The 16987-nt window shown below is 38.7% G+C and overlaps 1 protein-coding gene across 3 annotated transcripts in view; it reads left to right on the top strand.

The window, feature by feature from the left end:
• The window catches only part of cyth1a (cytohesin 1a), a 75260-nt gene that overhangs the window by 24419 nt on the left and 33854 nt on the right, over positions 1–16987 (top strand). The window contains exon 1 of one of the 3 annotated variants that reach the window (XM_056261929.1): positions 15324–15511. The exons of the other annotated variants lie outside the window; for them this stretch is intronic. Within the exon in view, the coding sequence (XP_056117904.1) occupies positions 15484–15511 (28 nt within the window). The 5' untranslated portion in view covers positions 15324–15483. Of the gene's footprint in view, positions 1–15323; positions 15512–16987 lie in introns of those variants that run through there. 3 annotated transcript variants of the gene reach the window in all.

The following is a 16987-nucleotide window of genomic DNA, read 5'->3' as shown; positions in this document are numbered from 1 at the left end:
AGGGAATTTGCTCCTGTTGTGTTGGGCAATGGAGCTTTGTTCATAAATGCCGTCATGCAATGTTGTTAGAGTTCATTTGAGTTCATGTTGCTGAACTCAGTGCCTCCTTCAGTTTCTTCTCACTCCCAACAAAAAGCCTGCATGAGTTTGAACTAATGCATGAATGCCGTCGGAGAGTCTTGCATGACTCATCTAAAGGCTCCCAATTTCATACACTCAGTCATAGCTAAACTGTCGATTTAACTGTTTGATATAAAGTGCTTCTTCCTTATCATGGCCAAACCGAACACACTAATCAGTTTAAAAGTTTTTATCTTCAACTTTTATGGCATAGCCATTGGCAGGGTCCTAATTTCACCTCTCGCCCAGTCCAATGGTATTCCTTGAATGTGTCCCCCAAAAAACATGATAATCTTCAGCTAATAAGCACAATGGAAATGTGTAACAAATCCCAAGATAATGTTGCTTTAAATGCTCTTGATGATAATTAGGAGTCTGGACTAACTCCCTGTGTATGTCAGTTCAGAGCAGGTGCTTTGAAATTATAGCTGCCGTCCACTGTGTGACATGGAAATTGTTCCCTATTTGACTTTGGTTTGGCTACAGCTGGAGGCGGCGACGGGGAACAGATCAAGACAAGGGTTCATTACTCTGATCCCTGGAAAATCACAAGAGGCGGACATTTAAGACACGAGATTCAATACTTCATTGCTGTATTTGCTTCACGTTTTGTCTGTTCTCACTAAATTTGGGTACACTTTTTAACACACAACGCGTTTTAACGCGTTTTAACACACAAGTTGACACATGAGAGACTCAGCATGTTTGTGAACTCTGATAAACTCAGACTCAAGGTTGAGTCAGTGTATTTTGCAGAAGAGTTTCATGATGTAAACAATGGGTACAAACAGGGTCAGTAACGGGTAACCAACGGGCAATCAAGGCAGAAATGATTATCCAGAAATGTCAATCCAATAAACAAGCAGAAGATCATAACATAAGGGAAGACAATGATACCATGGGGAAACGCTCAGTGAGGCAGGTGAACGGGCAACACTTCACAATGGAATCACATGGCTTTTGGGGGGGGGGGTATGTTCCTTGAGGTTCACTTATAATGTTAATAAAGTTTTACAAATATGTATGTGGAAAATCGTATTTACAGACAAAGCATTATGAAAGCTTTTACTTACTTTTTTGAATCAGCTGCTGTCAAATCTAATACAGTCTCCCTGTGCCTCTAGGACAAAACTATCTTCAGTCAAATGCTCTGAACAAACATATAATCTTCCGACATGATTCGGGATGCCATTAAAATAAACCATCCACTTCTGAAGTCTGTGCAGAGATGCAAACCAGCTGTTTAAACTGGACCCGTCAAAGTGAACGCTCTTTCATTCTTCCATTTGTCCTGTTGTCGACAGACTCAAGTGCGTTGAGTATGTCAGAAACTGTATACTGTATCAGTGTAGACAGCGTCAGTGATTATAATGGCTTCTATTTGCTTTTGACAAATGTCAGCCGTTAAGCGACTAAATGCTAGTGGGCGGGGCCTATGGTGTGATGATGTATTCACTGATGTCTTGCTCTATAGACCTTATGTACCAGAGAAACGAGGGCACCGCCATCTTTAGAATATTGTCTTTGAACTTCCGCTTTTGCGGTCACTCTGTGTATCTCTATGGCATCGCTGTCCAGGAGTAATTAGCTGGTGAAGTGGATTTACTTAATGTAAAGTTAACGAAAGTTATCATGAGGATTGTAATGTTTAAAGCAGATGTCTTAACAAATGTCAGTAGACCGGGAAGATTTTAAAACGAGCCATTCATTCATAAATACGCAAGATCGCTGTGAAAATACAGACCGGAAGACAAAAGACAACGAGCGCAGCGCTGAAAAGGGGCGGGGCTACATAAGCTCTATAGGCTGTCATATCTAAATGTATTTGCTTCGTGTGGCGTCACAAAGCCCGCAATATCCAAAAAAAAAAAAATTTGAATCTTGATTAAATAAATGTTCAGTTTGTAATGACGACGTTTTACGCTCTGAAACTTGCAGAATGTTTTAATGGTATAAAGAACTTATATGTCAAAAGATGAAATTCGATTTCTCCTGTCATGACACCTTAAAACCTATAAACAGGAAGTATTTGTACAAGGAGTGTAGTGATGTCAGTATTTGGGAGAGGGCTCCCTCTGGTGGTTGGATGAGCGAGTCTCTGGCTGTGGCCTTACAGTGTTGGGGGAGAGAATATCATAAAATATAATAAAATCTGATAAATGTATATACCCTTGTGAAAACAAGTACACTTTAGCATACTTTTAAAAAGAGCATTTGTTACGAAAATAATATACTTTAAAAGAATATATGTAAGTCCATAGTAAATGTAATGTTTTTAGACGTTTTATTGCATGTTTTTTATAAATAAAAGTGTATTATAGTTTAAACTCAATTCAATGAAATATTAAAATAATATGTAACTATATTAAATTAGTGTATTATTACATTTAACCCACTTAAGTAGGATTCTAAGTACATCTTTACATGTAATTTCATATAATTACTTTTATTTTCTTTGAAATATGGTTAAAGTGAACTGCTGAATGTTCTGACAAGCATTTATGGGTTTGGTGTAGGTTAGTTATGCATAATTTATAGTTATATTACTACAGTAACTACATGTATCATGTGTAACAAGGACACTAAAATAAAGTGTTACCAAACTTTTAATTTGACATCATTACATGGTTCACTTTATAAAAGTGTACTAGTCATGAAAGTGACTCTTTAAGTACACTTAAATGTGGCATTTTATTTGATTAAAATTACATTATCTGCAAATACGAATAGCTCTGTTCCTAGAGGCGTGTTCAAAGCGGTTGTTAGTTACTCTTCAATAAATTGTATTGTGCCACTGCAATAAATATTAAAATAATATTTATTTGTATTGACTAACCATTTTATAAAAGCAATAAGCCCCATGAAGCCATGGTGAATTTACAACAACTCTGCTCCACTACAAGTGCACATTCAATACAAGCACACTTCATTTTCACTTGGATAAATTACAAATAGGCACTCTTAAAGTAACTTGGCTTGAAGTCATGAGCCTGTTCCCTTTAGTTTCCTCATGTTACGGAGTGCAGTGATATACAGCTCTTGAAGATCAGCCATGTTGGCCATCTGCCCCACTGAACACCTTTGAGATGAACTGGAGCAGTGATCCAAACCCCATCAACAACAATTAACATCAGAGCCTCTTCTGTCTCACTGACTGATTCATTTCAAACATTTGTGGGAGAAATAGCATTAACCTCTCCCTTTTGCTAATAGCACTTCTGGGAAGGTGTTTTACAAGATGCTACATGTCTGCAAACAAAGACTAACAATTAAAAAAAGAAAGCAGTGCAAGAATGTGTCCTGAATGATTTATCCGAGCAGGTCAGACATGCAGGAAACTCTTTGACAGTGTGTGTGGGGCTCTTTGTCCTAATAGTGGATTATTGTGTCTCTCTGCTCTGAGGCGTTTGCCAGGAAATGTCCACTGCTTTAATCTTTCCAGCAAGGTCAGAAACGTGGTAGAAGCAGCTGGAGAGCCAAATCCAGGACTTAGTGGATTACTCAGGCTCTTATGGCCACAGAATAACCCTGATTCCAACTGATTCCCAATGGGCCTCGAACATGAGATATGAAATTGACTTTATGCTAACTGTTATTGTCTATGTTACTCGTTCTCTTGTAATTTGGTTAGTTGGTTTTGTCTTGCGTCTGCATATTTAAAGTTTCTTTCTTTGGACACGGAGAGGTAGTGACGAAAATAACAATACAGGTCTCTTTTGAGGCCCTGTAATCAAGGCCCTGTTTACACCTGGTATTAAGATGAGTTTTGGTGGATCGGATCACAAGTAGACGAGGGAGAGTGTCTTCTGTCCACTTTCAAACACTTCTGTCCTGATTTCTTCGAGGGGAGTGTCTATGGGTGGGTAAAAGTATGTTTTTTTTTTAGATATTTCGATCTAATGGACGAAATGAGTGCGTGTTAGAAATCAGGAATGGTGAAAGAACATTATGCTTGGTACGTTTTTCGTCTTCAAACCAAACTTGGGTCTCCAGCTGACAAAGTTTAAACCCCATGGCTAGAGCTCTTCCCATAATGTTTACGCATGAGGTCAGTCTTTTGCATTGGTTTTTAACACATGAGCATTTACACTACGAAAGAAATCTGGTTAAATGTGTTTTTAACTACCTCTGGAAGTGGTCAAAAGTGGACAAGCAAAAAAAAAAAAACTTTTACTCTACTGTTTACACCTGTTTTTAGCCTCGTCCACTTGTCATCCGATCAACCAAAACGCTTCTTAATACCAGCTGTAAACTGGGCCTATGATAAAACTTAGTTTATCTTGGATGTGGGTCTAATGGGATCTGACACACACACACACACACACACACACACACACACACCTCCGTATAGTGTACGTAACATTGGCCCATATAATTCAATTATGTCCCATACAAATGCACAATATTAAATGAACTACCACAAAGCAAAACGATGGTAACACAGAGGATATATTTCTGTCATCATTTCCTTTTCAAACCTGTAATTTTTCTATGATACTCACACACAATTATTTTTTTTTAGTCAAAAGGACATTTTTATACAAAGTTATCTTGTAGCTCGTATACTTCCCAGTAAACCAGCTCATAATGACCCGTCTGTCAAGCTTCTGTTATTCTCAGTCGGAGCCAGCAGAGGTCACTCACTGCATTTCTCTTCCAGTAGACTTTCAACTGTGATCATGTGCCTTTGCAAGCTTTAATGTGTAATGGTGTTCAATGAAGTACTGAAAAGCAGCATGAAATCAAATTGAGCACCAAGGCAAGAGAATATGGCAAACCAAGGGTTTTTTGTTTTTGTTTGTTTTTTAAAGATTTTTGGCTATTTTGACACCATACAATTCATAACATCTTTTTTTTCAGACTGTTTAAAAGAAAATATCCCAAATGCACACTTAAGTGTTTATCTTAATATACTTTATCCGAATCTGTAGAGTTCAATTACAATGCAGATTATGAAGATTATGTTCTCAAAATTAGTTTTTGTTTTTTAAATCTCCAGCACTGACTTTACATGCACCTTTACAATTGTATTCCTATCAATACTCTAAATGTTTTTACCAAGGGGTTTGTTCATTTTCATCCACTCTGATAACATTTTATCCTAAAAACAGTCCTGTTGACAGTATTTTCTGATTTATAAGAACCTTTTAAATGCAATATGTCAACACCATAAAACCATTTAGAACCTGGCTTTAACCAATGTTCAGATTTCCGTTCAAGAAATGCAAACTAATGTGTATTTAAAAAATGTTTTTTTTTTTTTTTTCAGAAAACTTGTAATACACAACAAATGTCTTAGTGTACTGTGATGAATCAACTGGTGAAGTATATGTTATATCTGTTAGATCAGCTGTGGTGTCTTGCCTCAATATGTGTTCCTGGTTTCAGTGAGCAAGATTCATCAGTTCCAGAAAAAATGTTTTCTTAAACTTTCTTGATTCACATATTAAATGACTTACCTCTTCTGCTCAACCACTCCACTCCAATCACACGGCTCCATTCTGGTATGTTATTGAATGTTTTTTTTTCTTTAAAGCATTACTGAGCAGTCCTATAGATAACATTATTAAGTATCTGTTCCTGGAAACTACCATCCCGTAGACTTCAGTTCCAGCACACCTGTGATCTTCAAGTAGCCCTGATCACCTTGATGAGTTGGTTCAGGTGTGTTTGACTGAGGTTGGAGCTGAACTCTGCAGGACAAGAGTTAGGGAAACACCATTTCCAACTTAAAACGTAAAACTTTTCATGCGTTTTGGACATTAATTTACACAACAACTGCGTTTTGGGGGCCTGAAAATAAAAACTTTTGAAAATGGGTTTCAAGTTTTTTGAAAACAAAACCATTACTGTATCTGTGTAAACTACAAAAACATGAACTTGTGAAAACGGTGACGTCATGCGCATTTCATGTGCAAGTACTTGACAACCAAAACTACAATGGCGGACTTTTTGCTGCTAAAGATACTGAGTTTATTTACGCTTTTCCTGCTAAGTGTAGATTTACTAAAACCAGCGGAGACGCATTATTTACATACGCCAAATTCTAACATCGCCAACACGGAAAAACTTTTCAGATTTTAAGTACATTGTTGTTAGGTAAACGTACCCTAACTCTTTTATAATATAATACTATAAAATCGAATATCTTAAGAGAAGTGAATGGTGTGAACAACAGTATAGTAGTACAGCCCAGAACAGATCTATTTGCTGTGGCACAAACTTTAAACCCTTTCGTAAGCCATTCCTGACACACCAGGTTAACCTTAGCTTCATCTGTTTATCTGTGTGGTTTGTAATGTTGAGCTGTGTGGCAGATGCGGTAGATACTGGATTTGGTGTGTGTGAGGGCGTTCATGACAGAGCGTGTCCTGGTTCCCACATTCCAGTGTTCCCGGCACTGCCTTGAGAAACAATACAAGGAAAAACAACATTCCACAAATAACCGCTATGATAACAAGGCAACAATCACATTCACAAGGCAGTTTGAGAGCATGCATTTGGTCGAGGATTAGAGGAATCCTGCAGCCTTCGTAACATTTTGTTCTTCTTATTTGTGTTTGCAAGTGCAGGATTTGAACAAACCTTTAACCTCAAGTATTACTTTGATGCGTAGCACATCCTGTGCACAGTTTGAATGATATATTCCCGATTGTGACGTATATCAGAGGGAAGCGGATTCTGGAACAAGAACAAATGTGGGCGGGGCTTGTGGAATTAATTGGATGGTTGTGGTTTGCTATTGGTGGATCTCATGTGAGAGACAGGTTGCTCCGCCCTCATCGTCAGAGAAGAGATGAGCTGCAAGAGGGAGGGGAAGTTATTATGATTAAAGATTAAGAGGCACATTAATTAATATATATATATATTCATGGTGATTTCAAATGCACTATATTCACATTGTGAGAGATAAAACCAATGAAAACATCTCACTGACTAGAGACTAGAATATCAGAGACTTGAGGGGCTTTTTGTCACCTATAGCAGTGTTACGTAAGTGTACGTTGATTGACTGAACTCATGCTATACGAAACACCAGCACCTGACATTTTTAAAAAGCTGTGTTAACACACAGTTCACATATACTTACTCTACGAACTAGACAGAAAGCAAATATTAATGGCACATAAACAAACAGAAAGCTAATGTACTCCAACTCCCAGAGTTGGGAGTTACTTTTTCAAATAACTAACGTAAGTTACTTTGTTTTTCCATGTATTGAGTGACACTTCTTCAGTCTCCATGATGAGAGGAATCGTGAGTAAGTGCAGAGGCGTTGTGTGTGAACATGACGGTTACTGTAGATCGAGATGAACATGCATTTACTCATCTCACTTGCAACAGATTCACTATTCCTCCAAACGAATAAAAACAGTGAAATGCTAATATATTACGCAAACCTGCAATACCTAAAAATGTTACATTAGACAAATATACTTATGTATTTAATCTCACTATATCAGCCAATGTCTTTGCTGTTGACCTTTGACTATCCAATTCAACCATACTAATAAACAAAAATGACTTTAGATAAACATCACATTTGTTTCATTTTTTGTTTTGCTGAAGTAAGAGTGTTGTATTTTCTTGTCCTGTGTCCTTTTCTTCTGTGGTTCAGAACAGCTGAAAGGTTTGATTGAGCGGCGCCCTCTACTGTACAGGAGTGAATTTACATTTCCCTCAGCCTGAGCCTTATTCATTTCACTTTTGGTGTGAAAGAGCCTTTACAGTCAAACCAAAAATTATTCAGACACCAGATACAATTTTTGAATTTTTTTTTTTACTAGTGGGCGCCGGACACTATAGATCATTTATGTAAGTGAGGAGAGCAAAATAAAGTAAACTGTGACACATTATACCCAATAACTCTTCAAACAGTGACTACCAGTAACATTGATTTAAAAACATTGGGAGCAATAATTATTCCAACACTTTGACCTGACCATGTTTTGCTGAAGTGTTTTTTCTTTAATTGCTAAAGCTCTTTTTACACACAGCCTGAACAACATTAAGCATTGCTTGATAATCGGTTGAGCTAAACTGGTATTATCTAATTAATTTATCAGCTGACAGATATTCAAGAAGCATAATTTACAAGAAATTGCTATAGGACAGTACAATGTAAAAAGTATATTAGAATGCGGAAATGGTGAACAAGGGAGGAATATTTGTTTTGTTATTAAGCAGGACTGGACTGGAAAGATGAATATAAGTATGTAGTGACAAGCTAACAGACACCAGGTGGCAGTAGTGCAACTTTGTGGATGCCAACTGCAATAAAAACCCAATGAAGAAGAAGAAGAAGAAGACGACGACAGCTATTCAACATAACTCATCTGTGAGACAGTTTAACAGAAGGATGGCCAAAACCAGTGAAATATCCACTGATTTGAGAGGAAAGCTAGTCAAATTCTACAAGGAGGGCATTTCAATCAGGAATATAGCAAAAAGATTAGACATGCCTCGAGGGACAGTGTTTTCCATTGTGAAGAAATTTAGAGAGACTGGTGATGTGAAGAATTTGCCTGGTCGTGGGAGAAAGAAAAAGACAACACCCAGAACAGATAGACTTATAAGACAGTTAGCGATGCAAAACAGAAAATTTTCTGCTAAAGAAATTGCTGCTGAAGTCAAAAAGGCCACTGACACAGAGCTGTGTGCTCAAACCATTCGCAACAGACTGAAGAACGACACCGGGCTGCGTTCCCCGGAAGAAACCCTTGAACAGCAGGAGAAATCAAATACAACGCCTCCAGTTTGCTGAAGAACATATCAACAAGTCTGCAGGATTTGGGAAATCAATCCTTTGGAAGTGGTGAGAGGAAACTTAACATGTTTGGCAGCGATGGCTAAACTAAAGTGTGGAGAACCGAAGGAGAAACCTTGAAGTGTCTGACTCCTGAAGCAAGGTTATGGTGTGGGGTGTATGGCAGCTAGTGGACTAGGTAAACTACATTATATTGATGGAAGTATGAACTCGGAAATGTATGTGGAAATCCTCCAGAGTCAGATGCTGCCATCAGCCAGGGCCGTCGTTACATCATTTTTTCAGCATGATAACGCTCCAAAAAACACACTGCAAAGAAGTTTATTGCTTTCTTTAAGCAGAAGAGGCTTAAACTGGCCACCGCAAAGTCCAAATCTAAACCCGATTGAGCGTCTCTGGGAGGTGAGGGAACGTCTCCGTCTGGATGAAGTGCCAAAAAACCAACAGGAACTGAAGAACCAGGGGAAATGCTGAAGTTCAGGTTTGCATGAACCTGGTTGAGCGCATGTCCAGGAGACTACAGCCTGTCACTGATAGGGCTGTCACTTTACGTTCGAAAATCGATTGCAAATCGATCGGACCAACCAACACAAGTTTCGAAAACAAAAATAGGGAATCGATTTTAACGGCCTTTTTTTTTTTTTTTTTTTTACAAAAAATGTGTTTTAGGTGGACAGATCAATACAGTATCAGAACATGTAGGATGCTGGAAAATAACAATGTTTTTTTATGTTAACCAAATTAGCTATTACTTCAATGCAAGTGAACAAGCGCGCCGTTATTATTTGTTGCTTAGTGATGTGTGTGTGTGTGTTCAAGTAAGCCAGAAATGAGTAGATTCTGTGCAATACGCTGTATTTAATATATCATGAGGACTCACGAGTTGCGTATTTGCGCTAAATCCGCGCAGATTTGTCTTACACGAACTTCCCCAGCAAAGTGAGTTAACACAGAAACACGCCAGATTGGCTCGTGATTTGACAGCGTTTCCCGCCAAAGTTCATTTTAACCCGCGTTTGGCGGGTCGGTGGGTGTTAATTTAAATCCCTGAAGTTTGCACTCCTGTTTATCATTGTGCACGAAACTTCACGCCAATAAATCATCAGAAATATTGCGACTTGTGCGCGTCTCAACCTCTTTTCGCTCGTCCTAATGCCTGTTAGGTGTCCGTGGATTTGCCTGTATTTGGTGTTGAAAATGGAAACGTCTTTAGACATGGAAAATCGATTTTACAATCGATTCAATGAACACTTATGTCTCAAAAATCGATCAGGATTTTTCCACAAAAGTGACAGCCCTAGTCACTGAGGCTAAGGGTGGCCCAACAAAGTATTGACAGTTGTGTAAATATTGTCATAGTAACAGTTGTCTGAATAATTTTTGATTGATTGTAATCCATTACATATCTTTCTATGAAAGTTACCTGACATTATCAAGATGAGTTTGTTCTGACACAGTTTAACTCTGAGTTCTTGTCAAGTTCTTGTTCTTACCATTTTCTAAACTATAGCGGATAAACTGTGATAATGTGAGAAATGTTGATGGTGTCTGAATAAATGTCGGTTTGACGTGTACATTTACCAAAAATGTAATTACTTTTTTTGGTATTCAAAAAACAACAAGCCAGATGAGAAAAAGTAACTAAGTAACGCAAATAGTTACTTTTTAGGGAGTAACGTAATACTCTATTGTAATGGCTAAGTTTAAAAGTAACTTTCCTTGCGTTGTGTCCTTTACTCAGCCTAAGTGTAATGTAGCACTGCAAGATGTCGTAGGAGATTTTGTCTCTTGGCTTTTCTTTTTGCTTCTTCAAACGAATAACTGCTACATTGCATCTCCGTTATCACAAATCCCGCGACACAACAGTGGAGACAGTTTTCAAAACATTTCATCCAGTCGTTCCAGTTGCATAGTTCGCCTGTGCTAGGCTAGCGCGAGTCAACGGTAACTGCTAGCCTGCCATTAAAAACAGTTTTACCCACTCCACAGTTCACCAAAAGCAAATACATTATAACGCCAGACTATCGATGTAAATGTCTGTTGAGAGAATAATGTTAGAAATCAAACTACTCTTTCATTGCATTGCAATAATTATACTTTGTTCCCTGTATTTATTAGCACAGTCTACAGCAGCGGCGGAGTGATATGTAGTTACCTAGGCAACCGAGAGAGAGAGGTAGAGAGAGAGAGAGAGAGAGAGAGAGAGAGGTAGAGAGAGAGAGAGAGAGAGAGAGGTAGTCCCGACTGTAGTGCGCTTCTGTTCTGTGTTTCGGCGCAGGACTACTAACCGAAGCAAAGTAAAATCCCGCCGCTGCTGAGAAACTAGTTCCTGTAAATGTATTGCGATCATTGAGATGCAAGAGTAGTTTGATTTCTAACATTATTCTCTCAACAGACATTTACATCGATAGTCTGGTGTTGTAATTTATTTGCGTTTGGTGTTCTGTGGAGTGGGTAAAACTGTTTCTAATGGCAGGCTAGCAGTTACCGTTGACTCGCGCTAGCCTAGCACCGGCGAATTATGCAACTGGAACGACTGGATGAATTTTTTTTTAAAACTGTCTCCACTGATAAATAACACCCAGGCTAACTTGGAAATGAGGCCCGATGTCCAAAATCCTGAACCACCCCTTTAAATGACGGTTCCTATACTCACAGTGCGAATGCAACCAGGAAAATGACCTTAAGGGAAAATGTAGTTCCCAGAGAACTGTCCTGGTGGCTATAGTTTCATATACCTGAGTTCTATAACTACCCTTTAAATGTGGCTTTATGGGATGAGCCACTTAGTATTACACAGAAAACCCTACAAACCACCTATTGTGGCAGCAAGATTTGGACAATCAAGCATTTTCTTGTAAAATATATCTAGCATAACCTGGAATTTTACACAGTCAGAAATATTTACTGTACAGTACATGCCTTTTACCCATGGCAATTGGCACTTTGCAACAAATCATGTCACATTGACATTTACATAATATTTACATAAACATCAGATTTCCAGCCCACACATCCAAGCATATAATCTGCATGTCGCATGATGGATTGCATAACTCTTTACTGCATTATAGTCTGAAAGTTCGCTGATTGTAAGCCTGACCTGCCGTCCAAAAACAAGGATTTCTTGTCTCAGTGTAACTGACGTATGCAGGTCAGCTGGCGCAGTCGCGTATGCAGCTCAACAGAGGACGCATTGTTCGACTAGGACACAGTGCTGAGATCTGTCAAACTAGCCAGGAATGCGCTCTAGCCCTTGTGAAAAAGAAATGTGCTTAAATGTGCACTTGTACTGTACCTCACATTCAAAAAACGTCACTATTTTGGGGGCCTGAAAACGCAAACTTTTGAAAACAGGGTGAAACTAGTTTTTGAAAATGATACGATTCAGTAAACTACAAAAATGTGAATGCACATGCGTATTACGGGTTCAGTCTATAGGCACAAAGTGTTTCTTTACGAGGTGACATCGCCACCTACTGGCCTGGCATGAATAATACAGCGTTTTTAATCATTTTCGTGGAAATGCGAATGGAGGTGGAGTCCCAGAGAGCATCATAGAGTCGGCCCAGATCCGGCCCACATCTGGGCCGACACTATGTTGATGTCTGGGGTAAGTTCATTCAACTCGAGAGTATGTTCATGGTTAACACACCAGACATTCTCAACAAAGCGACGAATCCACGAGTCACCTTGGAAACAGTCGCTAAGAAAAAGCGCGCCATACTACTTATTTGTTCTTCTTTTCCCAGACAGCAACATAGTGTCGGCCCAGATCTGGTACGCTTGGAATCCACGTTGTTTAATGGTGATTTACATGCTTGGTGAATATCGCCACCTATTTTGGTGGTTGTGCAATCATTTTTAAAAAGACTAAAAGCGCTGTAGTCTGCTCCAGGCCAGTAGATGGCGATGAAACCCTATAGACTGAACACGTAATACGCATGTGCATGACGTCGTCATCTTCAGATACTAGCGTTTTTGATGTTTACATAGAGGACCGTTTTCAAAAACTTGCACTTTGAAACCCCTTTTACAAAAGTTTGCCTTTTCAGGCACCCGTCCTACATGGGAAAACACTAGGCAAGAAATGAGTTAAACACAAGCGTGACACACAAGGAAAATCAAAAACCATGGTAACTAATGAACACAGGCCAGGGAAACTGATCTGGAAACAGTGAAACTACTCAGATTAACTAACAGGATAACAACTCAAACAATGCACAATGACAGAGGCAAACCAACTCAAAGTCCTGAAAGCACTTTACAGGGATTAAGAGTTCCCCTTCATCACTCCGCTTCGGCTTTGTTTATTTAGAAACGCAATCCTTCTCTCATCTCTTCATGCATGAGTGTGTCGACAAAGAAGACTTTAGATTTGATCTCAAATGGCTCATACCGCCATGATTATTTAGTATGTACTTATATAACTATTTAGGACTCAAATTAATAATATGTAACCTAAAAACAAATAACACAACAGGTGTGGTGTGTTGACTCACAACATTGTTTGGTGTCTGTGACTGAAATATTTGATCAATAAAAAACTTCTAAACTGAACATTCTTGTTTCAACACCCTTCTTTAATTGGCATGACTCATATTAATGATATCTTTATTGTATTTAGCTTATGTAGCCTAAGTATAAATGTACAATTGTATGGGCAAGTCTGTTACACTACATGAGAGAGAGATAACCTCGTACACTTGTTTTAATGGCTGTTATCTCTCTTATGTCTCTCTTATATCGGCTCAGGGCCACACACACTCACACACACACACACGCACACATACTCACACACGTTCTCTGTCTGTGTTCGTCATTCGCTCTCCCTGCCCCCACCGACACACACACACACACACACACTCACTCTCACAGCACAGGGTGTGGATGGTGAAACTCAATACTGCGGCTTTGTCTCAAACCGTATTGAGCTTCCTACCTCAATAGGGCACTGCATACATGATCCCAATGTGATCATATACTGGCCATTTTAAATCCCTTCAAAGATGTTTGTGCTCATTACAGGCAGACATTGTTAGTTGAGTCAGAATCATAAGCCATAAGCTTATATACATTAGTAAAAAGTTGTCCGTCAGAGAGAGTTTATGAGTTTGACGGATGGCTGTCAAAGTCAGCATGAAACGTAAGACAGCAACATAGTGTCGGCCCGGATCCGGCCCACAACTGGGCCGCGTTTAATACACATGTACCGGATGTGGGCCGACACTATGTTGCTGTCTAGTTAGTCTTTTCTTCCCTGTTATGACATGAGTGAAACGGCTTCTGGAACGAGAGCAATAAGGGGCTTGATTTTGTCCATCGGGATTTGATTGGTTGGTTGGATGGTTGAGGTTTGCTATTGGTCGATCACATGTGAGTGACAGGTTGCTCCGCCCTCGCACCAGTAAACACATCATCAGAGAAGAGAAGAGATGTAAGAGGGACGGATACAGGTGAAACTAGAAAAATTAGAATATCGTGCAAAAGTTCATGTATTTCAGTAATTCAAATTAAAAGGTGAAACTAATATATTTAGTAGCCTAGGCTATAACACTATATACATATGCATGATTATAGGCTACTTTTCAGAGGGCCGACATTTCTGCATATAAAATCCTTTTTTTGTGTGTGTGTGTAATATTCAAATTTTCTGAGATTTTGAATTTGGGCTTTTCATAGGCTGATAATCATCAAAATTACAACTTTTGCAGGATATTCAAATTTTGAGAGTTTCGCATGTGATGCATGATAAGTCCTCCTGTAATGAGATCAAATGTTTTTTAATCAAACTTTAAGTGTATATGATGGGACTTAAAAGAAAAATAATAATTTATGATGTTACAAAAAGTTGTCAGAGCTATATGAACTTATTCTATATGAACTTATTCAGTTCATGTTGATTATTTTTCACCAGAATATGAGGTCACTGTTATGTGATTTAACGTTTTATAGGCTAATATGTTTTATATAACTTAATTAATGTCAAACTATTTTAAGTTATTTTCCTTCCCTGAAGTTTCTAGAGAGCCATATTCAATTATACTTTTGTTTCTGGGACATTTCTTGGATCACACAGGCTGTTGGTATACAAATAAGCCCTATTATGCCAAATTTAGCTGTTTAAAAGATACCAAAAATGTGTCATATAAAAATAAAAGCTTCACAATTATTTCAGAATCTGTGTCCATAAAACGGGTTGCTCAGATTTTGGTTATGTAATACAATTGCGCCCTGTGTGGTAGCGCGCTTTATTATTCACTCGGCCGTCAACAGTAGGAAGTGATCAAGTGATCGAGTGAGTGTGTGAGCTGAGCTTTGAGACACGGCCCGTGTCAGAAGCGGGCTAGAATCCTTCAGCGTTGAGAATCATAGTGCTCTCGGTCTCGGGATTGGCCCGTTACGGTTAGAGACACTCCCCCGATCACGGACGAGCACCCTTCCTCAACCGCAAGCCTTCCGGTCTCGAGTGTTATGTGAAATACCCGACTCTGTTCTCGAAAGTTGACTCTAAAGTTGAGTTGTAGTTGTAAATCGAGCTGTTTTGAACTTGCCTTTGATTTATTTTACGGTATCAAGCGACTAAAGAGCGCGCGATGGTGTTGAAATCTGAAGACGGAGTCGGTGAGTGACGATCATCGACAGATGTTACTTTTACCTAACTTATTCTAAATAAACAACAAGCGCTTGTTTATCTATTATAGTGTGTGTGTGATATCTGAGATACATTAAAAATGATATTGGCATTCACCATTCAGCGCTTGACTCCGATAGAAGTTGATATCAATGTGTTTTTCCCGTATAACTTCTAATTTTTTAACGGTGTATTTATTTAGATTTAGTGACACAAACTAGCTTTATATACATAAATAAACTATTGTCTTGTTTCTACATGTACCTTACTCTGAGGATAATCAGGTATTTGTAGGCTGAGTGTGATATAATGCTGACAACAACAATACTCCCTCATGTGAGCTGTCCATCATCTCTTCTTCTTTGTAGTGTATGCAGTTTTGAATTATTCATCATCATGGCGAATGAAAGGCATCTGGTTTTGACGAGAGATGAATGTGTTTTATTGTTCCATGATCCTCTTATGTGCAAACATCTCAGTTAATAGGCTTTCTGATATTTGAGCTGCGAAGAAATCCCTGTGTGTTTTTGCAGTTCAGTGTCTGACAACTGGCTTTGTCCTCACTTTTCTGCATGTTTGCCTCTTTAATTCGTCCTCTTCCTAGTGTGACTCAAACAGGCTTCGACTTGTCTGAACCAACTCTTAATTTCAGAGCAAGAATCCATGACGTACTGCACATACAGTGAACAGAGTTTCTGAAGTTTCCTGGACATTTAGCAGTAACATGCTGTAGTCGTGTGTGTGTGTTTGTAACACTTGTTGTCTGTTGCTGAGGAATGTGGTTCAGCTGTCTGGGTTCGGTGAGGGGGTTGGGATGTTTTCTGTGGGAATGCTAAGATCTCAATGTGACAGACTTTTTTAACCATACAATAAGTGTACGACAACTTATTTTGGCCAAGAGCCATGCACCTACAAAAGAAACCAACTTGAACAGAATCCATTTTGGACACCGAACACGAAACGAAGCACAATATAGCCTACATTTGCGCTTGAGCATTTCTTGCACTCAAAAAAATACTGGGGGAATTTCAATACATTTGGGTCAATTATGAACAAACCCAACCGTTGGGTTTAAAAATTAAATTTACACTAGCAACCACATAGCAACACCCTTTTCTATCTATCTCCAACTCTCCAACACTGTATTATTATCCAACACAATATAATTTAAAGATGTGACAAGAAGCTTGAGCATTGCAAACTTCAAATCAGCACTTATCCCAGTTATAACGTCTACTTTCTAAATAAATACCCAAATGTATTATAAATAAGTATCCAAATGAAAAACTGATTGATTGGTGTTTATATTAATCTGTTTGAAATGCAATGATTAGGTTAACAGATCATCAGATTTGTTCAAATTCCACAATTTGGTTAACACAAATAGGCTATTTCATGTTTGATTACATATTTGAACGGTTGAAAAGTATGCCTGGGTTGCTCTTTCCCATAGTAAGGGTGTGGAC

This window comes from Rhinichthys klamathensis, unplaced genomic scaffold (assembly GCF_029890125.1).
Source record: "Rhinichthys klamathensis goyatoka isolate OS25496 unplaced genomic scaffold, OSU_Roscu_1.1 h1tg000189l_1, whole genome shotgun sequence".
Lineage (NCBI taxonomy): Eukaryota > Metazoa > Chordata > Actinopteri > Cypriniformes > Leuciscidae > Rhinichthys > Rhinichthys klamathensis.
This window is presented reverse-complemented; position numbering and strand designations above follow the sequence as displayed.